This window comes from Magnolia sinica, chromosome 17 (assembly GCF_029962835.1).
Source record: "Magnolia sinica isolate HGM2019 chromosome 17, MsV1, whole genome shotgun sequence".
Classification (NCBI taxonomy): Eukaryota; Viridiplantae; Streptophyta; class Magnoliopsida; order Magnoliales; family Magnoliaceae; genus Magnolia; species Magnolia sinica.
The window spans coordinates 5,758,497-5,786,496 of NC_080589.1; the positions used below are offsets into that span (position 1 = coordinate 5,758,497).

Below are 28,000 nucleotides of genomic sequence, written 5' to 3' on the forward strand. Positions count from 1 at the left end.
GAGCCAGGTTGTTTGGTGGGAAGAGAAAAAAAGAAAAGGAGAGAGAGAACATACAGATCTGGTGTGCAGTGGAGTATGTTTTCTTTTCTGTAATTCCTGTTTTTATAGTTCTTTTTTCATTTGTATCTTTGATGGGTTTTTATTTTTAGATGTTTGTTTGGTGAATTTTTTATTCTGTTGTTGATTGTTTTTTTTTCAGTAAGTTTTTTGTGTTTGATTTTTAGTACATTTGCTGTTCTTTTTTCCTTTTAGTTTAAAATTGAATCTGTTGGGGTTTTGAAGGTTATTGGTTTTTTTTTTTTTTTTTTGCAATTCTGTTTTAAATGGATTGTGTATTTTTTTGGTAGTTTTTTTTTTTTCCTTCAAAATTTAGTACATTTGAGTGTGTTTCTCTTTTTGTGTTTGTTTCAGTATTTTTGTTGGGTGTTTGAAGATTTTCTTGTTCTGTTGTTGGTTTTTTTTTCAGTGTGTTTTTGGGTTTGATTTAGTGCATTTGCTGATATTTTTCCTTTGATTTTTCCATTGCATTTGTTGGGATTTTGAAGATTATTGGTGTTTTTTTTTTTTTTAAATTGTTTAAATGATGTTTTAAATGGTTGTGTATTTGTTTGGTAGATTTTTTTATTGGGCACATTGAGTGTGATTCTTTTTGGGGTTTGTTTCAGTATTGTTGTTGGGTCTTTGAAGATTTTGTGTTTTTTACAATTTTCTGTTTGGGTGTGGAGCACGTTGTGTTGAGCTTTTACATTTTTGTTTGTGTTTAAGCAGATTTTCTTGTGTTTGATTATAAGTACATCTGCTGTTTATTTTTTGGGTTTGTTTTAGTACTCTGTGTGCTGTTTTTGTTTGGGCAATGAGCTGTTTCTTGCTTTTTATTGGGTTTGATTGAGTACATTTAATTGGGATTTTCTTGCCTTTTTTCGCTTGGTTTTGTTTCAATACATTTGCTGGAGCTTTAAAGGTCCCTATTGGCTTCTGTTTAGGCCAGAGAGTGGGATTCTTCCTCTGTAGTCTCTGCTGTGTTTATTTATTTAACGGTTTTTTAATCCTGTTTTCTTGGTTTCGATTAAGTTCATTTCTTTTGGATTTTATAGCATTTTATTCTTGGGTTTATTTCAATGCATTTGTTGGCATTTTGAAGACTTGTAGTGGGATTTTTTTGCCTTCTCTGTTTGGGATATTTATACTAAGTAGGATTTTTCTTTTTTGATAATTGGTTGTTCTTTGCTGGGTGCAGTTGCTTGAGATTTTCTTGCTTTGCATTCTCGGTTTTGCTTCAATGCATTTATTCTCACTATCCTTCTCCTTAAATTTTTTTTTTTTTTTTTCTTTTTCAGAAATGGGCTTTATTTCGAGGAAGGTGCTTCCTGCATGCGGCAGCATGTGTGTATGCTGCCCTGGTTTAAGGTCGAGCTCTCGGCAACCCGTGAAGCGCTACAAGAAACTGCTTGTTGAAATCTTCCCCAAAACCATTGTAAGTATGAGCAAATTGGCTTTTCTTTTTACATCTTATTTTGCTAAATAAAATGATATGGTTCAGTGCAATATAAGTCCATTGTTCGTGTAAAGGTTCTAAAAATTGGAATTGCATTGGGATTGCGTTGTGATATATACATCTGGCGATATGCTGCAAACATCTGTGTGGCTATATGGGAGTGTATCAGAAAGTATGATTTGTGTTGCCGATGCATTGGACCACCAACACATATCATTGGATTGCAACATTGTATTTTATCTTTTTGGGAATGTATCACGACAAACTCAGAGACCAGAGCAATCTGATATGTTCAAATGATTATTTTGAGCACTGGTTCAATGTTTTTATAGGTAAGTACTTCAAACCAATTCTTCAAAAAGATTGTTTATGATATTTAATTCTCCGGCAAGCAGACATAGGGTGCATGTAATGGCTTGGATATTGCACTTGTTTTCTATGCTGGCATATGAGGTTGCGTGTGCATTAGTTGACTTGTACATGTGTGTGGACTTATCAAAGCTCTGTAAAAGGTTTTTCAATGGAGTTACATTTCAACAACATATCAAAGCACATTATTCTTGATTGAAAGGAATTCCTATGAATTCAGAAACCAAGTAAATGAGACAAAATACAAGTAGAGGCAGCATGGTATTGTGCAATTCATGGTGACTCATGGAAATGTCTTTATTCTCAAAATGAGTGCTAAAAGATTGCATCATATTTCATTCATTCGCATCAATTTGATATAAAGTCATGGATTTACTTGAAAGCGAAGCTAAATTTCCATGGTTCGGGTGGGCGATTGCGTGCATCCGTAGGGAATAGTCACGCCTCAAAAGTGGGCAAGGACATCCTGTCGTCATCAAAAAGAAAAAAAAAACCATGGTTCGGAGCCTTATGGTGGAAAAGGCCAAGTAATGGCGTTTCTAGATTCACCCTCCATGATCACTAGTTTGGATAATCATTGGTTAAAATCTTCAATGCTTTTGGTCCAGCCTTCCTTGAGAAGTTTCACCGTTAACAAAACCTGAAAATGAATATGCATGGCCCCCATTGCAATTCCTTGAAAGAGAACTGATGCCACATGTGCCTTGTTTTCCAAGGGAACCATTGAATTTCCATTACCAACACCTCATGGGAGAAGGCCCATGGGACCTTGATACCATCTTTCCGTGTTCCGATCCAAGCCGCTGAAGACCAATCACTTAACAAATTCTGCATATGCATGCTGTAGAATTCTGAAGAGATGAGAGCGATAGTCTCCGAGGTTGAAAGCTTCTACTTTGATTGTTATGGTGATTGTATAAGATTACGATGTTGATGGATGATTTAAGTTGTTCACCTGTCACTTTTTCCTTTTTCACCGGGATGTTCATACCTTTGGGTTTACATAGGTTGTGCATATTTTTCCTTTGTGGTACTTAATGTGGGTTTTCTTCGGTGTATCATTATGATATCAACCTTTTTTTAAAATTTTTTTAAAGAACACTTAATATAGATATTGTGCTTTCATTTACTAGATCCGTCACTCTTTCCATAGCTGGAAGACTGAAGTGTAGCTTCCTAAACTTTTGCAGGATGGCCCTCTGAATGAACGGAAAATCACAAAGCTATGCGAATATGCTTCGAGGAATCCTATGCGTGTTCCAAAGGTAACGAGTCTTTAAAACTATTCTTATCTAATTTTTAATAACCATGCCTGGTAATTCAACTTATGGTTGTTCTTTCTGTTTCCATAGATTGCAAAGTATCTTGAACAAAGGAGCTACAAAGAATTGCGATGCGAGCACATAAATTTTGTTATCATTATTATGGAAGCATACAATAAATTGCTTTGCATGTGTAAGGAGCAGATGTAAGTGCTTAACAAAACAATACTTGGTTATTCAGTACTTTTATAATTTATATTTTAATTGAATAAAAGGGCTTGTTTGGATGCAATCCTAGACTATCTAAAACTGATTTTTCAGAGACCCTCAGATGAAATGGCACCGATGCCACTATAATGGTGCCAGATTTGCTCCGAATGACGTTTGTATATTGTAGAGTGGACAGCTAATTCAGCATATACTGACCTGGTTTTATAGGGACTATATTGTCCCAAGTTGATCTCCATAATGGACGGTTTGGATCACTTGCATGTGCCATGAGTTGGCATCTGTGAAGAGTTACTTTTTCCTGAACTTCTACTAAATTTTCGGGAAAGCAAGGAGCGGGCTATCTTTCCTACAAATCATCTAGACCAAAAGACTATATGGCAGGGAATAGAATTAATAGAAAAATGGGCATCACCCAAACAGGCCCTAAGATTTCTTGAACAATGGGTGTTTCTCTGGCTACCTTCTGTTCTCACATGTGCTTTATGCACTTTTAATTGATTACATAGCATGATCCCACTTTGCCTTGACCAAGATTCTTAATTTTGTAAATATAGCACACATTCATGAGCATTTGATGCTATGCTAAATTTCACATTATTTCAGCCCTTGATCATGCTTGAGTTTCAATGTTGAACAGGGCATATTTTGCTGTCAGTTTACTTAATGTGATTCTTGAACTTTTGGATAACAAGCGGGGAGACAATCTAAGGATTCTTGGATGCCAAACGTTGACGAGATTCATTTATAGTCAAGTGAGTTTAGGATTCGTTTCATTTTAAGACAGTTTGCCATATTTTAAGCAAATGTGAATTGAGCACTAATAGAATTGATCTTGAGTTTTTGAGTTTCATGATGTAGAATTATTATTTTGCATTCTTACTGTGGGTTGCAAGTAAAATATTTCTCACTATTGCTTGGATATTTGTATACTACCATCTTAAAAAAAAAAAAAAAAAAAAACTGTATCCATTGTTTTTGTTTTCATTGTTACTGTTAATAGAATCATTGATTGCTTGTATGCTTACACCATTTTTTACAAGGGGATTGGCAAACTATAGTGATCTGGAACAAGTTAAATGAAGTAACAAGTAAACTCAAATTAGAGAACCAAGTGAATATGAACTATTGAATTTGGTGAACCAGAATCATGAGTAGTCTAACTCTGCTCTAGCTAACTGGAATAATTTTGCCTGCCATTAACCTTCTGTGATCACTGGTCAGTGAATTGTGATCTGAGGAGATACACATAACCCTTCTTTTGGCAATGTTTTTGACAATTTTAGTGAACTGTTTTGCATGTACTTGATGGATTGTGTTGAGAGTCAAGCAATGGTCTTTATACAATGGTAGCTGAGTTTGAAAACTCACAATGGATGAAGTCGTAAACTGAAATTCTTTTGAATATAGAATGGTTCTAACTTTTGATTTTAATTTTTAGATAGATGCTAGTTGCACATACTTCCTCCAATCTTTGTCATGGATTCATGGATATTGTTTCTAAATAATTGATGCCAAGTGGTACCACTAATCGTTCTCAACAATTGAATCATGGCAACCAGGCTCCTTTTCTTGAATAGCTTAAATTTTATTGAGAAATGGACACGATCCATCAAGGCAATGGATAAGAGTCCCTCGTACAAAGATTAGCCTTATGGACTCCCTTTCAAGAGAATTCCCCATACGTTACAGTTGGCCTCTCTTGGGATGTGAATAAAGCTAATAGATAAAGAACAACAATTCATTCAATTTTTATTTAAGATAAATGCTATAATCCATGGAGGAGATGCCTTCTCTGTTGCCCATGCTATTGCTGATGAGTCAGCTTCTACAATGAGCAGTCCCTAGAAACAATCTGGAAATAATTCAATCCACACATAAATTGCCAAAAGCTCAGCTCTGTTAGAATTGCTGCTTCCCATAGAGAAGGAGATAATAATAGAACCGTCCTCATGTCTAACCAATCAGGCGATGCCTGAGTCCCCTGGATTGCACAACGAACTATCATCGGTGTTTAGTTTCGAACAGCCTAGAGGGAGGACCAGCTCATGATGCTTAAAGGTTCCCATTGGCATTCATCAATAATCCCCTTTCTTTCAAGAAGAAGTTCGAACAAACAAATCCTGCCAAATACCTCACCACCCCAGCCATCCCTAGGGGGGAGAAAAACTTTGATGTTGGCAACTAAGGAGGGCACACACAGTTCCATATCCTTGAAATTTTTTCTGTTTCTTTTTTCCCAATTCACCCATTATGGCATGGGGCGACATCTTCCACATAACTTTGCCTCCATCCTTTGATGGTTCTCATGAATGGGCATTAGCCTCCTATTATCAGTTTCATTAGGAGAGTTTTCAGGTTTGTTTTTTGTCTGAAGGTAACATTTAGGATCATTGATTGTTTCCATGATGCACTTTCTAATTACGACCTTATGCTGGAACAGGCAGATGGCACATATACATACAATATTGAGAGTTTGGTCCCTAAAGTATGTGCACTGGCTCGTGAATCTGGAGAAGAATGTGACAAGCGCTGCTTGCGGGCATCAAGTTTACAATGCCTTTCAGCAATGGTACTCATTCCCATTTCACCTTTCTTTCTTGGAGCTGCAAGAATTCTTGATATCATTCAGTTAAAAAATATAATCGAACTTATGGGTATATCATTGAATGGGTTTCCAATGTGGTTAATCCAAACCATTGTAATCTGCTGTTTCCTGGAGGTTGTTTGGCCTGCTATCTCAGCAGACTAATATCCGCCTTTTCCTTTTTTAATGAAGTTGCTGTTATCTCTCAAAAAAAAAAATAAAAAATCGAACAGCTTACTGCTGTTTACTATTTTGATTTTTGTTCTTTCAGAATCTAAATGTGGATGTAGAATTGTTCATACTCATATATTTCTTCCTTTGTAGGTGTGGTTCATGGCAGAGTTTTCACATATTTTTACTGATTTTGATGAGGTGAGCATTTCTGAATTTTTTTTTTTCACTTGAGCTTAATACCTAGAAGCTCTTTTGCTTGTGTGCTTGTGCTGAGAAACTATCCTGGTATTTGTAATATCTTGTGTTTGAATGAACTCATTTGGTTTTTTGGATGACTGCTGGTGGGCAAAATTTTTTGTTCAATTGTTTAGTTATTGAGAAAAAAATAATTTTTATCCTTTTCTTTTTCTGAAAGGTAACCAAAAGAAATGAATGATTAAACTGTGTACAATATATTAGAGAAAGTTTACTAGAATTCCAGCCACACTGCCCTTCCCTTCTGTCTTCTCTCCTTTTACATTGGCTGCGTGCAAATTAAGGTCATTTGCTGATTTGTGTACTCCTAATATACTCTATGCTTCTGGTTTTTTACTCTTTCATTACTTTTTCCTGCTAAAAGCAGAACTAACATGACCTTGGCCCATCATATGTCTCTTACATTATCAAATCAACGATTAAAATTGAATCTTAACCATTATCCATCTCCTATGTATCAAATCAAATATTGAAAATGTAAACAATACTTTGAGGCTCTGTCTTTCTTTCTTCTTCGAAAAGAAGAAAATGATGTCTCTAATAATTTACTATGCTAGAGCTACATCTATACTTTTATAAAAAGAGGGAGTTTCAAGGCATTTTACATTCCGATTTTACCCTGATGTCTATAATATGGATACCCTACAATTTCAAGGATGATTTAGTAAATTCCTAAAAACTTCTACAAAGCTTATTCTACACTTCCATTCCCATTCACAAAAAATGCTTCTCGCTAGGATGAATGGACAAAAAATTGGGCCATTCCAAATCTTAGGTAGGGGGCTGGCATCGGCTTGGCCAAGAAAAATCAATATTTTGAATAGGCTTGACTTAGTTGGCTTGGGCTGACCAATTCAAAATGTGGGCCCCACGAAGAGGTCCATGGAGGTTGTGTGGTGGGCTGAGGCTATCTATGCCTAGGGGTGCAGAGTTGTATGCACAAATTTGCATGGGGCTTGTCCACACTGAAGTGTAGGGGAGTAGTTTGTGGTAGCTTGCATGGAGGCTATCTGTTGTTGCATGCGTAGAGCTTCCGTTGTTGCTCGCACGAAGCTTGTTTGCATTGTAAGTGTGTGGAATTATCTATGGTGGCCGGCCGGTCTGCACTAGAGTACGAGGAGCTCTTTGTTGTTGCGTGTACGTAGCCTATTTGCGGTTGCATGTGGAACTTATTTGCATCGAAGTGTGTGGAGCTATATGCAGTTGCATGCGCTAATATTATCGCGAAGGTGTGCGGAGCCTATCTTCACCGAGGTGCACAAAGCTGTTTGTGGTTGCATGGGTGAAGCTTGCCTGCAATGGAGTGTGCGAAGTTGTCCATGTTAAGGTGTTTGGAACCTGCCTACATTGATCTGCGTTAGTGTTGTTTGCGCTAGTCTATTAAGGACATTGAGGTTGCTTTCATAGAGGTCTCGCTGAGGATGCTTGTACTAAGATGATCGTTGATGTTTCTATGTACCTAGTCTGTTCGCTTTAGAGGATGTCTACGTTATTTTGCTCGAGTTGCTCATATACCTAGACACAAAGGAGTGGGCTGAGTGGGTGAACAAGGCAGCCACATATGACCGATTTAAGTGCATGCTGGAGTTGCAGGGCATCGTTGTAGGGAATTTGGGATGCATTAATGATCGACTATGTCTGTAGGGAAAATACATGAATGTAGAATCACTTATGGGATTTTGGTGTCACAGACTCAGGATGCTCATCATTGATTGGAGGGAGCTAAGATTTACATTAGAGGACGCTGTAGTGATCCTAAGCCTGCTGGTCATAAGCAAGTTAGTGCAAGCACTAATGGGGTTTTGGTGTCATAGGCTCATGACGTTCATATTGGTGGTGGGATTTGTTGAGATGTGGAGCCACATCTGGACAGGGCCACTCGACCAGTCGAGTGGCCTGCTCGATCGGTCGAGTGGCCCACTCGACCAGTCGAGGGCTGGCTCAACTCAAAGTCCAGCGAGCATCAGTTTTTTGGTTCCGAGGTGCTCGACCGGTCGAGGCGTATGCTCGACCAGTTGAGGTTAGCAGATTCGTTTTGCGGATTTGATACGGACTGCGGAAATTTGAGTCGGTTTCGCAAGGGTGCGAAAAGGGAAGTTACCTAAACTATAAATAGGGGTCCCTAGGGCTTTTCTAGGGCGATGAGAGTTATTATAAAGTGTGGGCAAAGGGTTTTCTCTATACATCTAAAGGGAAAAGGTTAGTATATTGCTTGTAATCTCGTTTTCTTCATAGTGGAAGTTTGCACCCGTGGTTTTTTTACCCTTGTTGGGGTTTTTCTACGTATATCTTGTCTTGTGGTTTGTTTGGAATGCTTTGATTCTTGTTCTAGATTATATTTCTTTCTGTTTATTGTTTGTGGGTGAGAGCGGAGATTGAATCTCGGTTCACTAGCGTTGTTGGCGTGCTGCGCAACAACTAGTATCAGAGCTATTGGTTTAGTTCAAGTGGGAGCGATGACGGAAGAAGGGAAGACTAGAATTGAGAAGTTTGATGGTTCAAACTTTGCCTTCTGGAAGATGCAGATGGAGGATTATCTATATCAGAAGGACTTCTATATTCCTCTAGGACGAAAAGAGAAGAAACCAGAGAAGATGACAGATGATGAATGGTTTTTATTGGATCGGAAGGCTTTAGGAACGATCTAACTTTCTTTGTTTAAGAGTGTCGCCTTCAATATATCCAAGGTGAAAACACAAAAGAATTAATGGAAGCCCTAGCTACGATGTATGAAAAACCCTCAGCGCCCAACAAGGTTCATCTTATAAAACAGCTATTCAATATGAAGATGTCGGATGGTGGGAGTGTGGCTGAACATCTAAATGAGTTCAATACAGTCACGAGCCAGTTGGAATCTTTTGACATTGTTTTTTAGGACGAGGTCAGGGCGTTATTGATCCTGTCCAGTTTGCCAGACAATTGGGATGGTTTGGTGATTGCTGTGAGCAATTCTTCAGGATCGACAAAGCTGAAATTTGATGATGTGGCCGGTCTAATTCTCAGCGAAGAATCTAGAAGAAAGGCATCAAGAGTTTCAGGGGATTTAGGGAATGCTCTAAACGTTGAAGGAAGAGGAAGATCGCTGAATAAAGGAAGCAATAAACACGAACGTTCTAAGTCGAAGAAGAAGTCCAAGGGACCGAAAGACAGACGGGTATTGGCATTGTGGCAAGAAGGGGCACATGAAACGTGATTGCAGGGCGCTTAAGAAACAAGAATAAAGCTTTCAAGGCGGGAAAGATTCAGTGAATCTATCTGAAGAGAGTGACACAGAGGCGTTGATTTTGTCTCTTGATGCGAGGAATGAGTCTTGGGTCATAGACTCGGGTGCTTCGTTTCATGCCACTTTGTGTAAGGAAGTTCTGCGTGATTATGTGTCAGGTGACTTCGGGAGAGTCTACCTGGGCGATGATGAGCCGTGCAGTATTATTGGAAAGGGAGACGTTCATATAAATCAGAAAGACGGAACCAGCTTTGAAATTTAAGGCCGTCAGACATGTACCGTGTTTGAAATGGAATTTGATCTCAGTGGGGCAGTTGACCGATACCGGATATGTGATGACATTCACTAGTGATTCCTGGAAGATCACAAAAGGTGCCTTGGTGATATCTCGAGGCAAGAAGGAAGGTACTTTGTACGTGACTTTATGATTGTATAGTTCACTCGCAGTCGCATCAACTGGAGTGAATGAGTAGTTATGGCATCAGAGGTTGGGACATGAGTGAGAAATGGATGAAAGTTCTATTGTCAAAAGGGAAGCTACCGGGGCTGAAGTCTATTGACTTGGAATTCTGTGAGGACTGCGTGTATGGGAAGTAGAAGAGGGTAAGTTTTAAGAAGATAGGACGCGCTCCAAAGACGCATATGTTGGAGTTTGTACACACTGATGTGTGGGGACCAACACAGGTATCATCTCTTGGTGGCTCACGTTATTTTGTTTCTTTTATTGATGTTGCTAGTAGAAAACTGTGGGTCTATTTTTTAAAGTATAAATCTAATGTATTTGATCTATTTAATAAGTGAAAAGTAATGGTAGAAAACGAGACAGGTAAAATAGTAAAATGTCTCAGATCAGATAATGGGGGAGAGTACTGTAATAAGAGGTTTAAGGAGTATTGTGCAGCAAATGGAATCAAACATCAGAAAATGGTTCCAGGGACACTGCAATAGAACGGTGTGGCTAAGCGCATTAACAGGACCATTCTTGAGTGCGCCAGGAGCATGAGGTTACATGCAGGGTTGCCCCAGACGTTTTGGGCTGATGCTGTGAATACTGCCGCATATCTCATCAATAAAAGTCCCTCAGCACCATTGGATGGTGGGCTATCAGAAGAAACGTGGATTGAGAAAGAAGTGAATCTTGCACATCTCAGAGTGTTCAGTTGCACTTCATATGTTCACATTGATGCAGAGCACAAAAACAAGTTGGATGCGAAGTCCAAGAGGTGCACATTTATAGGCTATGGGGAACATGATTTTGACTATAGGTTTTAGGATACAGAAAACAGGAAAAACATCAGAAGCAAAGAGACTAGTCGAGGGTTGGCTCGACTCAAAGTCCAGCGAGCATTAGTTTTTTTGTTCCGAGGTGCTCGACCGGTCGAGGCCCATGCTCGAGCAGTCGAGGGTCCGCTCGACCAGTCGAGTAGCCGCTTGACCAGTCGAGGTTATGCAGATTCGTTTTGTGGATTTGATACGAATTGTGGAAATTTGACTCGGTTTCGCAAGGGTGCGAAAGGAAAGTTGCCTAAACTATAAATAGGGGTCCCTAGGGCTTTTCTAGGGCGATGAGAGTTATTCCAAGGTGTGGGCAAAGGTTTTTCTCTATACTTCTAAAGGGAAAAAGTTAGTATATTGCTTGTAATCTCGTTTTCTTTATAGTGGAAGTTTGCACCTGTAGTTTTTTTTACCCTTGTTGGGGTTTTTCCACGTATATTTTGTCTTGTGGTTTGTTTGGAATGATTTGATTCTTCTTCTAGATTATATTTCTTTTTGTTTATCGTTTGTGGGTGAGACCAGAGATTGGATCTTCGTTCACTAGCGTTGTTGGCGTGCTGTGCAACAGGATTTATGATTCACATCGGAAGACACTATGCTATTCGGAACCAGCAGGTCATAAGAAAGTCCATTCACCAAAAAAAGAAGAGCAAATAGGAAGTAGAAGAGGTGGCTAAGTTGGAAGAGTACATCAACAGACTTCACCACAGGGGTAATACTTCATCGCGGGTGTTAATACCTAAAATTTGGCACTTAGCCAGAAAGAGCCCCCACACGTCTGATGGACTCATTGTATTCAAACTCATCCTGCTCAAGCCTGCTCCATAAAAAGGTGGCAACTCATTGCGACTAAGGATCAGGCCATCGAAAGGCATCCTTGTCGCATGTGTAGAGAACCCTACTCCATAAATTGCTAAGACAGGCGCAAAGGTTCAGACAGGTCAGCTGCCTCCGCAAATTGAGAAATTCATGCCCTATAGCCTATAAATACCCCTTCACATTCATTCTAAGGAGTCCTTTTTTGGATTACTTCGAATGAACACTTTGGAACATTCTCCAACATGGAACTTTAAGAGCAAACACTTGCTAAGGTGAGCCCGCTTGAACATTCCGCCCCACTAGGAGGCCCTTTCACTATGCGTTGGGACCCCCCCAGGGGAAGTCATGACTCCATGTGTCTGGTCTCATAAACAAGGCGTTGGTGCAGACCTACCTAGTAAGATCCCAAGGATTGAGCTCTGCGCGATGGTCCATGCCTATTGCAGCATCAGTGCCAATGCACGAAGCTCTCCTTCATTTCGTCCAAGGACCAAGGGCATGACCCATACAAGATTCTAGTCTCACTCCTGACCAGATCCCTAGCACATGGCACCGAGCTATTGTAGCATAGGTGACTAGCGTTAAGGGTATGTCACAATGTAATGGCTTGCTTCTCATTTTCAGCATGTGAGGCCCATGGCATTGCAGGATTAACAAGAGCTTGCATACACTAAGGCCTTCACAAGCTTCCTCCTTATCTCGATCAATGATCTGACCACTTTAAAGACAAAGGGATCACGAATTAGAGCTGATGCTACCCTGAACCAATGCAACATGATAGTTGGATTGGGTTTTACCTTTCAATCAAGGGTTTTCCCTAAAGAAGTAATTGAAGGCCTATGCTAGACCACAACCTGAAATGTAATTTTACCCCTAGATATTAATGAAAGCTGCTTGGCATGGATTATTTGGGATGCGCATCATGCATACCGCATGCTCTTTATGAATTGGAAGCAGGATAATCTAATGGCCTCAGTCATTTTGAATATCCAAACAATCCATATGGAGCTATTTTTCATTGGATAGCGGCTATCTCACACCTTTTTGGCTACAATTTATCAAATGCCTAGCAGGCTACAAGGGTATTTGACACCATCGCCTCTCATGGACAATCCCGTCCATGACACCAACCTTAGCTATATGAGACCCCCAACGGCTAATGGAAGTGGCAAGATGCCCTCGTCACAATCTCTGTAACCAGCAAAAGATATTTTGTTGCAAACAGCGGGAGTTCAGTTTTTCAACATGGCCAATGCATTTCAAAGAGAAAAAGGACTACCTGCTCACCCAAATTGGTGTACTTGTCTACTAGCTACAATGGTTTGTTTTCATGGGCCTAAACAACGATATCATCAACCCAACAACCCTCAGCATTGTGTATTGCTGTGCAAGTGATCAGTGGGTGAAAGTGGGTGAAGTTTACACAACTGGTTACAACAAACGTCTACTGTGACCTGACTTGCTATGATTGCGATATGCAGAGAACTGATGAATAGGAGATTCACTTGTCATCGCCATTTTAGATGATGCTGATATGATATGGGAGTGGTTTCCTAAGATGGCCCCGTGCATAGTTGCGGTGAAGAAGCACACATTGTTGGGTTGGCAAGAATGGAATGGGAAAGTTATAGGCATTAGAAGGGGTAGATGATAAGCTGGTGAGCAAGGCCTTGTAGCCATAGTTGTGGTTAAGAAAATGCATTATTGGATTGACAAGAATGGAATCAGAAATTTATGCACATTAGCAGGGGTTGATGATAAGCTGGCATGCGAGGCCTGTTTGGAAGCCGTATACCCATTAGTAGGCCAAGGAGGCAAAGACAAGTACAATGTCTCTACTGTAGAACAAAAAATTCCTTGGCGGAAAACTTCAAGTTGATACGCCAAAAGATGTCATAATGTTATGACATTCGTGGTGCCCATTCACACACCAAACAGCTCCTGAACCTTGCTGCAGTTGGGCCCTGCACACCTCCTGGCAGACTGGTTACGCTCATGCAACCGCTGGCAGCTCAACTCACCTCAGCGAGACAGGCTCCTTGTGATATTCACGATAGTTGCAACATGATGTTCTCTTGGAAGTTGGTCAAAGAGTGGGGCAAGTATGCCCACAATGATTGCCAGCTGTCAATGCCAGTTGTCCCCATGTCTTGGGCTGATATGGTGCAAGAAAGCAAGCTTGAACAGGAGGAAGAAGCCTTGTATAGGCAGTCTTGGACGAGTGCAATACAGTGGTGGGGGGAGTGAAGGACATGAAAGTATTGAAGAGGAAGGTCACTAGAGCAGAATACTCTTGACAGGCTTGAGCTTCATATTTGCGTATTTGGTGCTGTTGGATTGATGAGGATCGTTGATTATGTGTATGGGCTTCAATAGAAGGGGAAGAAACTAATAATCTTTTTGAAATGATTTTTTTAACAATGAAATGTATAAGAACTCTGTATTTCATCTGTATTTGAATGTGCCAGGTCGACTAGTTAATATGACAAGGGACCTGAGCTATTTGGTGAGGTTGGATACCACCTCTATGGGGCAGCTTACCTTGCCAGTTTTAAACGGGCCTGACAAGGTTAAATCCAGTAAAGCAGGTAATGGGGCGCCACATAAAGGCAGGGAGAAAGAAATGGACCGACTAATTTACTTCTTATGCCGTGTTACTCTCATATCTCCAGCTTTACTGGATTTGACCTTGTCTGGCCCATTTATTAATAGTTTGCTCGATATTCAATGATAATTTTACATTTTTTACTTTTCATTTAACTGAAAAGAGTTCACAATTTAAGTATCCATGAGTCACCCAAGCTGATTTGAGACAAGCCTAGCGGGCTACTTGAGTGACTGAGTCCGACAGGGTAGTGCAAATATGTTTCAGAACTTGACAATGTTTTTTCTTGTGTATGTTTCTATTAATCAGCCTTAAAATCTTGTATGTTACATTTCTTTGACGTTTGAATACACTATTATGCAGATTGTACATGTCACCTTGGAAAACTATGGGGTGGATGATCTCGACGAGGAAAGAGGAGAATCACATCATAACTGGGTTGATGAAGTAGTCAACTCTGAAGCAAGATGTGGTTCTGGTAATGATGTAAACCCAAGCTGTATGGTTGTCCGGCCACGACCTGAAAAGAAAGATCCTTCAATGTTGACAAGGTAGGAGATTAAGAACCACTATTTTCTGGAAAACCCATGAGTTAAGAGTTTCATCCTACCATATTTTTATGATATATATATATGAATTTTATTTCCATATTCACAAGTATATATCCGAACGCTATCAAGTGTTGAACTTCCTTTTTTCGTAGTTAATAATAGAGGATCTCTTTCCTTGTGGCATGATTAGATTCCATGAAAGATTCTGTAGATTTTAAGCTTTCTAGCTGTGCTTAGGATCACTTAACTGGTCATGGACTATTATGATGGAAAGTAACATCATACGAATCCGATATGAAGTTGGTTTTGTTCCATGACTCACCTATTAAGTACTAGACTGCTTTGATATGTTTAATGGCTGGCAACCACATATCAGCACTTGGAAAATATTCTAAAAGCCCTTGCAAAAAGCAAAGACGTGTTGGAAGAGTTGAAAGACACCTAGATGCAAATTGGACCAACCACTGACAAGCTCGTGGAAAATGCTCTAGAAGTAGTTGCAAACAGAAAAGCTATGTGGTTGGCTGGGTTGAAAGACAAATTGTACTAAGCTCCTGAATAAAACCTAGTTATAACCAAAAGTACACCGTCATACAAGAAATTCTTGCCCTCGTGCGAGTATTGTTCAAAATATGGTCATGTTTACTAAGTTTTAATACTCCTTTTTGTTTTGTGGATACTCAGTAAAAACAAAATACTAGAGATCTAATTTGTGCTAGTCCCAACATCTTTATCATGCTGATGATTTCGACACAGGCACTAGCAACCATTGTCAGGTGATGCAGAGTGAGGTAATCTCTTAGGCCCTGTTTGGGTGCCAGTTAAAAATGAGTGCATCTCATTGTAGTTAATCGTAATTATGTATTAGAGGAGATCATATCTCTTTTTGGTAAGAATTAAAAATAATCTTGATAACCAACAATCTTGATCTCTAATGCATAATTATGTTTAACAAAAATTAGATTTGACTTTTTAAATGGCAACCAAACAGCACGTTAACTTATACCTTCAAATTTTGAAGAGATCAGATATAACTAAAATGTTTTAACATAGAAGTTCATGAATTTGGGTCACTCCACAAGGATGAAAAGTGAGTTTTAGACATGCATTTTATGTGTCTTAAAGGAAAAAAATGTTTTCAATATGTAATTTATACAAATTCAGCTTCTTATTTTCATCAATTGTGGAAAACCTTCAGGGATTCCTCTCCAGATCCATTGTGCCGTTTCGCTATGATGGATAAGTATTGAGAAAAAGAAAAGAAGGAGGAAAGTGAAGACATCAAGGAGGAAATGGAGATGAAAGAAAGAATAGGAAGGCGAGTGTGGAAGTCCTGCCAGGGAAGCTAAATAAAAGAAAGTAAATATGTGGGACAGATGGAGTTGGAAAGGGAAGAGATGGTAGAGTAGAGTAGAGTTGGACAAGAAAAAAAATTGTCAGAAGGAAGCTGATGTTTAGAATAAGACTTTCTAGTTGAAATTATCTTTTATACCCTTATATCCAGATTTATGGAAAACAGCTTCTTTTATTAGAATATTCAGTTCTTTAGTAAAAATATGTGTAACATCGAGAAGCCAATAGAAGCAGAGTTCCACTGTAACCAAGGTGTTCTGTAAAAGTAACGGTGGCCGCAACGGCCACCACTGTTACCTCTACGATACAGGGCATAACGACTGTTATGGCCCCATAACGGCCGTTACGGTCTCTCTCTCTCTCTCTCTCTCTCTCTCTCTCTCTTTTAAATTGAAAAAACTCCTAAAAAACCTATATCTGCTCCTTAATGTTGATTAAAAAGTAGGAAAAACATATATATGTCCCGTAATAGACCATTACAGGGCTATTATGGCCTTTCTAGGGGATGTAACGTGCCGTTAACGGCAATTATGGGTCATTTTTTCCATAGTGGCTGTTATGGCCGTTACGACCCCGTAACGTGTAATGGTTGCCACCGTTACCTTTATGTAACAGCCTTTACAGCACACCATGACTGTAACTGTAACACCTATCTCTTTCGAATGTGGTTTTTGTTATGCTGGAACTGGGAAAAATGATTTCACAGAAACATATTTCTGGGGACTCCTTCCAATGCCTAGAAATATGAATTTGTAATTTCATGATTGACACTTCTCCTAGTATCCATATTTATTGTGTATTCTAAGAACTTGAAGATTTAAAACAGTTGCATCATATTTCATTCATTGGTTTTGCACTGCAGAGAAGAGATTGAGACACCCAAAGTGTGGGCGCAAATTTGTATACAGAGAATGGTTGAATTGGCAAAGGAAAGCACAACAATGCGCCGGGTACTGGACCCCATATTCATATGTTTTGACAAAGGAAGACACTGGACTCCTAGGCAGGGGTTGGCAATGCTTGTTCTGTCTGACATGTCTTACTTGGCAGAGAGTTCAGGTAACTCGGTTTATCCATTCTTTCTCTTTGTTCTTCTTTGTCTTTTCTTCTTTTTTTATTACTTTCGTTTGGCAACTTGGGCTTGAATTTGAGACCTCAATGTTGAAGTTCAGGTGACCATGGTTCCTTTTCTTATCAGGAATCCATGTTTATGCGTTCATCATTTTTTCTCATATATTTTTTTTTTCGAGTCCAGCATCTCCACCATAGACATGACATCTCTAGGAAAATTGGAGCCTTCGATCTGGTGAGCTGCCATGTGATGGGACTATACCTTAAGAATCACAGGGATGGAACTAACTTAGCCATAATTTTCAAATGTACAGTTGAGTAAACTTGAGCAGTGGTTTAGCAGCTGGATGCTGATTGAGGAGGTTTGTCAATTCACCGTGATTTTTGGACTGTCTTTCTACACTGGGGACCACCAGATCAAAGGTTCTGATTTCCCTGGACGTCCGCTGTATGGTGGAGGCTGATGACTGAATCTCCAATAACCATAAGGGGGAAAAAATCTCAAACTTGCAACTGATCTTTTATCTTTCTGATTATTGATGTCCTACTTTCAGGGAATGAAAAATTTATTATGTCAGCTATCATCCGTCATCTGGACCATAAAAATGTTGGACACGATCCTCAAATTAAATCTGATATCATTCAGATTGCTACTGCCTTGGCCCGGCAATTAAGGTCACAAGCTGTTGTTGTAGAAATTGGAGTTGTTAGTGATTTGTGCAGGCATTTGAGAAAAAGTCTTCAAGCAATGGTTGAATCAGTTGGGCAGCAAGAGTTGAACTTGAACATTTCCCTTCAAAATTCTATTGAAGATTGCTTACTGGAGATTGCTAAAGGGGCAAGTACTTCTATATTACAGAAATATTAACTCGTACAGTTTTTGTTGAATCATGATTTTCTAAAATGCTTCTTATTTCTTTCAACCTTGAGTGCTATCCAATCACAAGAGCTAGATGATCCTGGATTCACTGAAGAGGGCTTTAGCATGTGAAAGTTTTTGCTAAGCCAGTGTGCACCTCTTCATGTGGCCGCACCTGCTAACCTACATGGGTGGGTTATCTAAGCCATGCATCAGGTGGACCCTGCTGTGTAGATGGCCTGGCACAAAATTAGGCGAGCTTCTTGTATGTGTGGTCCACCTAATGAATGGAGTGGCCTTTTTTTTGGCCAGGTCATCTACTTTATGGGCTCAGATTCCTACATGGCTTGGAGGTACAGGTACCACAGTTCCAGGTTGGTATGTGTGGTCTCTTGTAGTGGTTTGTGTAGAGGTGTGCTTCGGCCCAAAAGCTACTCTGTTATGGTTTCTTTGTTTTTTCATTTTATCTTCTGCAAAGTAATTTGTTTGACTCTGCATCTATCAGATTGGTGATGCACGGCCACTATTTGATATGATGGCAATAACATTGGAGAAGCTGCCGCTTGTTGGGGTTGTTACGAGGGCCATTATTGAATCCTTGCTGATTCTTGCTCATATCATTTCTTTAGCTTCTGTCCACTCATATTCACAGCAGGTGGGATGAGTTCGGTTTCTATTTGTTTAAATTGCCTCGTTCCCACCTTCAGGTGGCTTAAAGTTACATCTCTTGCAATTTTACCTGTGTTATTTGGTTGGTGGGCCTGTTCCTGCCCAGCCCATGTTCAAATCCTTAGCTTATGACCTGGGCTGGGCCTGAACCCAGGTCAGCTCCTTGTGTGTACTTTGGAATGGCCCGACCCAGTTGCAAACCTTGTTTCTTAACTTCACTTCTTTTGAACACATATCACTTTCACTCTTCTAGAACTTGTGTTTTGTTTTGTAAGTAATTTTTTCTCTTGACATTTTGTACTTTTGTAAGTAATGAATCTGTTTGTTATTTAATTGGTGCTTTATAGATCTTTCCAGAGGCACTCCTCCTCCAACTGTTGAAGACCATGATGCATCCAGACGTCGAAGCACGTATAGGAGCTCACAGGATATTCTCCGTTCTCCTTGTTCCAACTTGTAACCATCCAAGGCACGAGTCTGCTTCTTTCCAATCAGGGTACTTAGGACCAAGGAGGTGGCAGTCCAAAACAGCATCTGCATTCGCCTCAGCTTCTGCTCTACTTGAGAAGCTCCGCAGGGAAAAGGAAAGTGTAAAAATTGAAAGATTAGGAAATGATGCTCATGATGATATTAAGGAAAAAGAAGTAGCAGATGAAGATTGGAAACTTGGCTGGGTCCGCAAAACTTCACCAAACTTCTACAAAATTAGTTGCTCTATTATTGACAGGACAGCTGGTTCGACTAGCTCAGCGGACACCGTGAGCACTTCTTCATCATTCTCATTAGTCAGCTGATCACATGTTATATTATTGGACCATATCTTCATGAATTAATATTTCAAAATAAAAATAAAAATTGTTTGATCGAGCATGGATTGGCCATCAAACCATTGCTCTGTTGAACTGCCAAAAAAGGAGAGAGAGAGAGAGAGAGAGAGAGAGAGAGAGAGAGAGAGAGAGAGCTTCTTTTGATCGAGCGCTATATGGGATTTGGAACATCTGAATCTGATTAATCTTTGATCTTTTACTCTCTTCTGATGCAAGAAAACAATCTTTTAATTGATTGAAATTTGAGACAGGAACCGAATATTGTTAAGCTAAGTGAGGATCAAACAACCCAGTTGCTCTCTGCTTTCTGGATACAAGCAAATCTTCCAGATAATTTGCCCGTGAATTTTGAAGCGATTGCTCATTCTTACAGCTTGGCACTCCTTTCTTCACATCTCAAGGTAAGATTTAACAATATTGCTCATTCACATTTTAAGATGAAGATCTAGAAATATGTAAATGATGGGTGTTCGTATTTAAAAAGGCAATGTATGCTGGAATGCCATGCAATATGCTCCACAACTAAAAGCTTTTTGGGTCCATCTAATAATTGAAGATTATGATCCTTTGGACAGCAGTGCTGTGTAGTACCTACTGGCAGACCTCTCCGAGCCGTTTACAATTTTTCTTTTTCTGATTTCACCCCCTTCTTTTTTTTATTTCTCTTTTTCAGTAACCTCTTTTCCTCTATCTATGTACGCGTGTGTACAACTAACCACTTCTATGGTAATTCAGTGGACTATGAAATAATGGTACTCTAACAATACAAATGTGAACACGTGTGAGATCAATGCCTATATCACGTCCAGCCGTTCTCGATTTTTGTGCCAGTGCATGTTAATAGCAGGCTCCACAAGTTGAATTGTTCAGATCTTATACAAACTTTCTGAGGTTGTATGTGTTGTGCACCGGCGCACTGCACAGTTCTCTGCTAGTACCTATATGAAACACCATAAGTCTTCGTTGAACCATGTGTATTTGAAATGCCTAGGCAGAGAAGTAAATGGCAATGTAAATGCCTTGGAGAGAAGTGCCTAATTCTTTGAGATGATCCTTCTATGGCGCATTGTCTGTGGCAGTGTAAATGGCGGAGCTCAGACTATACCTGATGAATATAAACTGTACTGAAGTCTGAGATTTCCAAATTGCCATTTGGGTTTTGTTAGATATTTTTTCACAGCGCTGTTTGGTCTCTATGTACCTTTACTGCTATCTCCTCTTGTTTTCAACTGGTTTGGATAAAGGGGGCACAGTAGAAGATTTATATGGTGTAGACTGGCATATGTTTCTGGCAGCAAAATGTGTTTTTTTTTTTCCTTCAATCAAATGTTCCTTCTATGTATTCATGATTGATTAATTGTTATGATGCCCAGGTACCTGTTTTGTCTCTATATGGTACTGATATTTGCATTTCTTGTAATTGTGGTTTGAAACTCTTTCTTCTGTTCCAATTATTGCCTGCCTATACGGATCGTCCCAATGATGCAATACAAAGCTTGATTAGCTAAACATGTGGGTTTATGTATTTTTCCTTTATTGTAGCATATTATGTATCCACACATATATGTATGGATCAACATATGTAACTTACATGGAGAGGCATTGCTGGTGTAGTTGTTGGACATTAGATGTCAGACATCATTGTTCAGAAATCCAGTACGCTGAATGCCCATGCATTATGTGATGACACTAAAGATGAAGGGAGATAATTGATTTTCTCAGATAGGGTGCAATCATGTAATGATACCATCCTTGGACATTGATTTGTTTGTGCTCATTTTCCATCTTGGGAATCTCATCCATAATGTCAATCTCCAAGATATTTTATTATCTGATTGTGAATATGTAATGTGAGATAAAATATAGAGAATGTAATGTGAGATAAAATATAGAGAAGGGTAGCCAAAAAACCAGGTACAATAAAACCATAAATAATATCTACATGATATTGAAAAGAAGTGGAAAAAGAAAAGTCTGAAATGCTATTTTGGCATGAGAGCTATGTCGATGAACACATCTGACATGCATATGACATGGAAATGATTTTAGAAAAAGTGGTGTCCCTGTTAAATATATCAACAAAAATCTCCAATTTTGACTTGTATTTTGTTACACCGGCACTGAAGTTGTGGGAGTGGATGTTTTGTGGATGATTATATCGATGTTCGATTTGCCATTCAAAAAGAGTATCATACGTTTGATTATTTAATTACTCATCTGGGGTTTGAAAATTCTAGAATACATCTGCATGCAATTTCTCACCTTCTTGAACTTGCTGTCTTGCAGAATTCAAATCATAACATCGTTATCCGCTTCTTTCAGCTTCCGTTGTCTCTCAGAAATGCATCCATGGATCCTAATGGTATGAGAATTGAGAATATATTAATGTCGTGAGCCTCATAAAGTTGAAATACCGTGGATTAATTCATAATGGTTTTGAGTCTTTTGACTAAAAGGATTATTTTTTAGAACTTAGAAATATACTTGTATGATATACAAATGCCAAGAATGAATGCTGAGAAGTACACTTGTAATTTCTTATGCCTTATCCCTTTGGCAGGAATGTTGCCCCCATCATGCCAAAGATCACTATTTACATTGGTGGTTGCCATGCTAATGTTTGCAGCAAAAAGCTATCACATACCGCAGCTGAATGACTTTCTTAAGTCATTAATTTATATTGATGTAAGTCTTTTGATAATGGTGGTTCTTTCCTTTTTGCACTGTCCTATTCCCACAAGGTTGTGCCCGTGCACAACACATTAATTTATATTGATGCAAGTCTCTTGATATCATGTCCAGTGTTTTGAATTGTGCCTGTAGCATTAGCAAATAGCGCAAATCCCCTGTTACGCTAGGGTGTTGTAGCGTAGCGTATGCAGCGTCGTAGCGTACGCTATGCCTTTTTTTAATAAATGGTAATTATATTTTATATATTTTTTAAAGGTAATTATATTTTGTATTTTGTACTTAATACTCTCAACCTGTGGGATTTTAATCGCTTTTCGTACTTGTGACTTGTGGTTTTAATTAGACATTATTAATTATAGTTTTCTTAAAAAGTTGTTGATGTGATAATGATTTGATTTGATTTATGTATGTAAATTGGCTTTTGATAAATGATGATTAGTAACTTGTTTGAACATGCTTATACTTGAAAAAATGAATGATCTTTTACACACACACACACACACACATATATATATATATTGTTTTATTTTTTCTTACTATTTATCATATCTTTTCTATTTTTAATGACTTGTTTGAACATGCTTACGCTACACGCTACAGAGGGCTGAACGTTATGCAACATGCTATCACGTCCAAGACCCCCTGGTACTTGTGAGTGCATGTACACACACTCCAGTAGTCCCTCACATTTAAAGTGCATGCATAAGAAAACCGAACTGGGTACCCATTTATCTGTTCTTTACAGAAGAGGAAGTTGCTTTAGCAAATCTTGTCCCCTAAGCTAAAACAACTGAAACCAACTGCAAATGTTGTCATTTTTTATTTGGTGGAAGCTGAGTAATTATTACCTTTTCTGAGCATAGTTCAAAAACCCAAAAAAATGATTCAATGCCCATTTAGACAGGTTGACACAAAGGCTTGACCGTTTCTTACTCAACTCAATATATTAATAATTTAAATATACATTGTTTTTCTGGTGGTTAATATTAAACACGATGGACATTAGTAAAATAAATAAGAAAACCCAAGTTTTGCCACAAACAGAAGCAGTCAGCAAGGTGGGTAGTAGGCCTGTGTCCGCTGGAAACAGGTCTGCATGCATAAGCAAACTGAAGGACTATCCATTCTCTATTCTTTATAGAAGAGGAAGAAGTTAAGCAAAGCTTGTCCCCTAAACTAAAAGAACTGGAATCAACTGCAAATGTTGTGATTTTTTATTTGGTAGAAGCTGATTTACCATGCCTAGTTCCAAGCATAGTTCAAAAACCCAAAAACTCGACTTGATGTCTGTTTGGTTGGGTCGACTCGAAGGTTTGACTGATTCTTTACTTGACTCAACTCGATATATTAATAATTAAATATAAATTATTTTTCTGGCAGTAAATATTTAACACGTTGGACATTAGTAAAATAAATAAATAAAAATCCCCAACTTTTTCCCCAACAGAAGTGGTCAGCGAGGTGGTTGTAGTTCTGTGTGAGTTTGCACATTGGAAACAGGTTGTGCATTCAAGTTCCAAACTTTACATTATTTTATATCTATATATATACACACACACACACGCACACGGAAATGCTCACCTGCGAACCAGTTCGTACGTACTACATACGAACTTTTTTGAGAACCCATCATACGTGATGTGGATCCAAAATCTGAACCGTTCATGTGAAGCAGCACCTCGTGAAACCCCCCGGGACCAAGTTTTACTTTGATCTAAAACTTTGACGGGCCATGAAAAATGAAAACAGTTTCCTCACTTGATTTGCATTTCTCTTTGATATGGTCCACCAGAATTTTAGATCAGGGTGAAAATTTGTCACAGGGGGTTTCATGGGATTCCGCATCACATGGACCGTTGAGAGTTGACACCCATGACACGTGTGCAAAGGTGCGCACGTGCGTAGGTGCGCAGGGGAGCATGACTCTCTCTCTCTCTCTCTCTCTCTCTCTCTCTCTATATATATATATATATATATATATATATATATATATATTACAAGAACGCCGGTTGACCAGGCAAGTAACTTGGATGATTTGCTTTGAGTCAACCGAGCTTACAAGCTGACTCAATGAGTCTTGCCGAGGCTCGACCAAATGACTCTGTCTGAAGGACACTGGCGATTAATCTTCTATAAAATAGGAGAAATAATCTTCTAATGTTCTACAGTCAATTGTCCATTTTTATTTGCATCTTTTCCTCATGTAGTTTCAGTTTCGCCTGTTCTCGTGCTGAGGCCTTGCATGTTCATTCCATTCATGAATATATTTAACTTTTACTTGATAAAGAAAAAAAAATGTTTCCTTTGTTAGGTTGACCCATATCTGAGTATTGGTGATGACTTGCAAGTGTATGTAAAGCCTCAAGCAGATGTGAGAGAATATGGCTCTACCGCTGATCAACAGGCCGCAATGTTCTCACTCTCTGAGCTGAGGAAGACAATGGGTGAAACTGACAAGGCTTTACTAGACATAATAGTGCAAGGCCTCTATACTATCACCGAGGTTTGTCATCTCATCACAAGACCTCGTTCCAAAATTTGCATTTTCATATGATACAGCATCTTCAATTCCAACCGCTATGTTTGCGTTCTTCAGATGGACACTGATGACTTGGCGAAACAACTGTCAGAAGCATTTACACCCGATGATGCATTCCTGTTTGGCCCACAAAAGATACATGACTTGGACCACATTCAGGCGATTGGTCTCTCCACAAAATCACTTTCCTTTGACGAGGTATTTAGTATTCCATGGAAGCAGAAGCTCAATATGTGATATGGCCACAAACATGGATTGACGACTCATACAAGTTGACTTGTACTCGGTTATATCCAATCCGGTTCGACACCAGGAACCACACAACTCGGCCAAGTCGGGCCAATTTACCCTTGACCTGGGTGAGTCACAACTGGATTCGAGACCAAACGAGTTACCTGGGTCGCTGAGTCTTAAATCCAGGGCCATAAGGGGCTTTGGGGCCGTTGATGGATGTTTCAGTGTGCAGGATTTTCCACCAAGCTCATCATTGGAGGATGATTTAGTCAGCGAATCATCAGCTGCCGACTTCCCTCGGTTTGTTGCCAGAATTCCAGCTTCCCCAACTTTGTCACAAATAATTAGCGTTGGGCAGTTACTTGAATCGGTAATCTCTCCCTTTCGTGCTAACAAAGAAATTGAAGGGATGTTGAATCTCAGCAAGTGTATAGTTTACTCAGTTGCACTGATCTATACGTGTGGAGCTGATGTTTCAGCGATACTGACTGTTGATATGGGCCCCACCATTGCCCTAACTGTCGTGTCTTTGGCCTATTATACTGAACACTGAGGGGGTGTTTGGCACATGGTATTGGGAAGGATTAGGTGGGATGGGATTCAAAAAACATAATTATTACATAGGGCAGGGATTGTCCCCTATTACCGTGGGATAAGCTTAATTCCATGCTATGTTTGTAATTCGGTGGTACATTGAATGGATATACCCACCATCATTTGAAACTATTGAGAATAACACATGTTATATCCAAACCGTTCATCTGTTTTGTAACCTCATTTTATGGCACGGGCCTAAAAATGAGGCAGATCCAAAACTTATGTGGCCCCAAAGAAGTTTTCAACGGTAGGTATTCAATCCCCGCTGCCTTCTATGGTGTGGTCCACTTGAGCTTTAGATCTACCTGATTTTTTGGCCCATTCTCTAAAATGATCTTGAAAAATGGGTGGACGGTGTGGATATAGCCCACACATCATGGTGGGACCTACACAACTTGCTAACATTGAGTGGAATTGGCATGGGACCCAATGCAATTCCATCTAATCTAATTCCAAGCTTTTCCAGTCTTCCCAAACATTGAGTGGATTTGGCACGGGACCAAATGCAATTCCATCCCACCTAATCCTATCTAATACCGTGCGCCAAACGCCCCCTGAGAGTTCCTATATCTTTCTTCAGTCTACTTATAGGCCATCAATCAAAGGGGTAGTATGTCTGAGTTTGGGAGGTTTCAGGGCATCCCCAATGATATAGGGGCTGTATGATAGGGGGCTGGAACTTGGGTTCGGCAACCCAAACCCAATTGATCCAACCCAAGTTCGGGTTGGGTTGTTTTGTGTTGTGTTGTCAAGGTCTGCGTGTGATGTTTGGGTTGAAAAATGCCTACCCAATTTGAAATTAGATTGGATTTTGGTTGAGCAAATTTGGGGCAGGTTAGGTTGGGTGGGAATAATTACATGTATTTGGGTCAGGTTGCATCCAGTATGGGGCAATTCAGGTTGCTGACCTCTGGCTGGGATTCGGGTTGGGTTGGGGTCAGGTTCACTCTCAACAGACCCAACCCGCCTGAGTTGCACCACTATCGTACGAGTGTACAGATTAGTGCATTGCAGCCAAACTTTTGCTGAGGTCCAGCATCTCAATACTCTTTACAACATGAATGTAGACATGCAGGCATGTAGATTTGACAATCTGTGCATACATATATACCAGGAATCTTTTTTGCATTCTATTTTCATAAGAATGCAATTGTGTGTGACCAGGCACTCGAGGTAGCAGGTCAGGTTGCGGGTGCATCTGTCTCAACCTCGCCGCTCTCATACAGCACAATGGCTAGCCAGTGCGAGGCCCTTGGCAAAGGCACAAGGAGGAAGCTATCGAGTTGGCTGAATCATGACTCGAAGGCAGATCAGTTGTTGCTGACTCTCCCTGCGGATAGGCATTCCCCAGTTGAAAAGGTAGGCAGAAACTGAATTGGGAGAAAGATGCTGCAAAGGAATTATCTGGTTCTGATGCATGCGGATGCAAAGACTCACAATGCATACAATCTATATAGCTGGGTCAAATGGTCTAATTGTCTGGACCGCTGATCTGTAGATGGGGGATGGCCCAAAATTTCTGATTGGAAGTTCCTATCCATTTGAACAGAAGGAATATTACTTTTGGGGCATCCCTCATCACCAAGTTCTTAACCATTTGAACAGGGGACTTCAAATACTTACTAAGAAAAATGCAACAATGGTCTCTAAAACAAGGTCAAAGATTGGACCATCAGGAATACTGTTGGGGCCCACTAATTAAGTGGTGGAGAAAAGTCAAGCATGGGTCCCACTATTACTGTCAGGGTGCATCAGGATACTCTCATTTTGATGTATATATCACAACTGTAAAGACCCCATCTGTGTTCCTCCTAATTACATTATTTTTCTTCGTTCCGCCTTCCTTTTTCCTCAATGCAATGCCTTGTGTTGTGGTTGTGCAGATAAGCGGTGACTGGAATGGGCTGGAAGGCATCTCCCCATCAGAGCCATGGCTGGCGCTGAGGCTGCCACCTGCTAGCCCATTTGATAACTTCCTCAAGGCAGCAGGATGCTGAGGTAAAAGCTCCGATCATAGCAGCATTTCACAATTATGTTTTTTTGTGTATAATAGCAGGTGGCATTGGTTGCATAGGATTGAAATTCAGAGATTCCTAGTTTTACTTGACATATGAATGCAACCCCACATGATGCACTTTTGTAAGTACTGTTTCTGTTCGATTGATAGAGGAGAACGTAGTAGAATTTCATCCAATGTTTGTCACTCACATTTTGGTTTTAGTGGGACCCACCCATGGTGTGCCATAAAGGCCGTTACGTAAAGGTAATGGAAGCAACCGTTACACGTTATGGGGCCGTAACGGCCGTAACAGCCGTC

The 28,000-nt window shown here is 39.7% G+C and overlaps 1 protein-coding gene across 1 annotated transcript; it reads left to right on the forward strand.

Annotated features, from left to right (window-relative positions):
• LOC131231841 (protein SEMI-ROLLED LEAF 2) lies at positions 1 to 27,877 on the forward strand. Its single transcript, XM_058228146.1, has 20 exons — positions 1 to 73; positions 1,338 to 1,474; positions 3,055 to 3,129; positions 3,217 to 3,332; positions 3,995 to 4,109; positions 5,798 to 5,926; positions 6,266 to 6,313; positions 14,656 to 14,843; positions 17,059 to 17,255; positions 17,822 to 18,105; positions 18,632 to 18,781; positions 19,143 to 19,553; positions 19,874 to 20,023; positions 21,909 to 21,984; positions 22,183 to 22,307; positions 24,625 to 24,816; positions 24,910 to 25,050; positions 25,319 to 25,456; positions 26,848 to 27,042; positions 27,567 to 27,877. Exons 2-20 carry the CDS (start codon positions 1,340 to 1,342, stop codon positions 27,678 to 27,680), a joined length of 2,979 nt encoding a protein of 992 aa, XP_058084129.1. The 5' UTR covers positions 1 to 73; positions 1,338 to 1,339; the 3' UTR covers positions 27,681 to 27,877.
• The last annotated feature ends 123 nt before the right edge of the window (positions 27,878 to 28,000 follow it).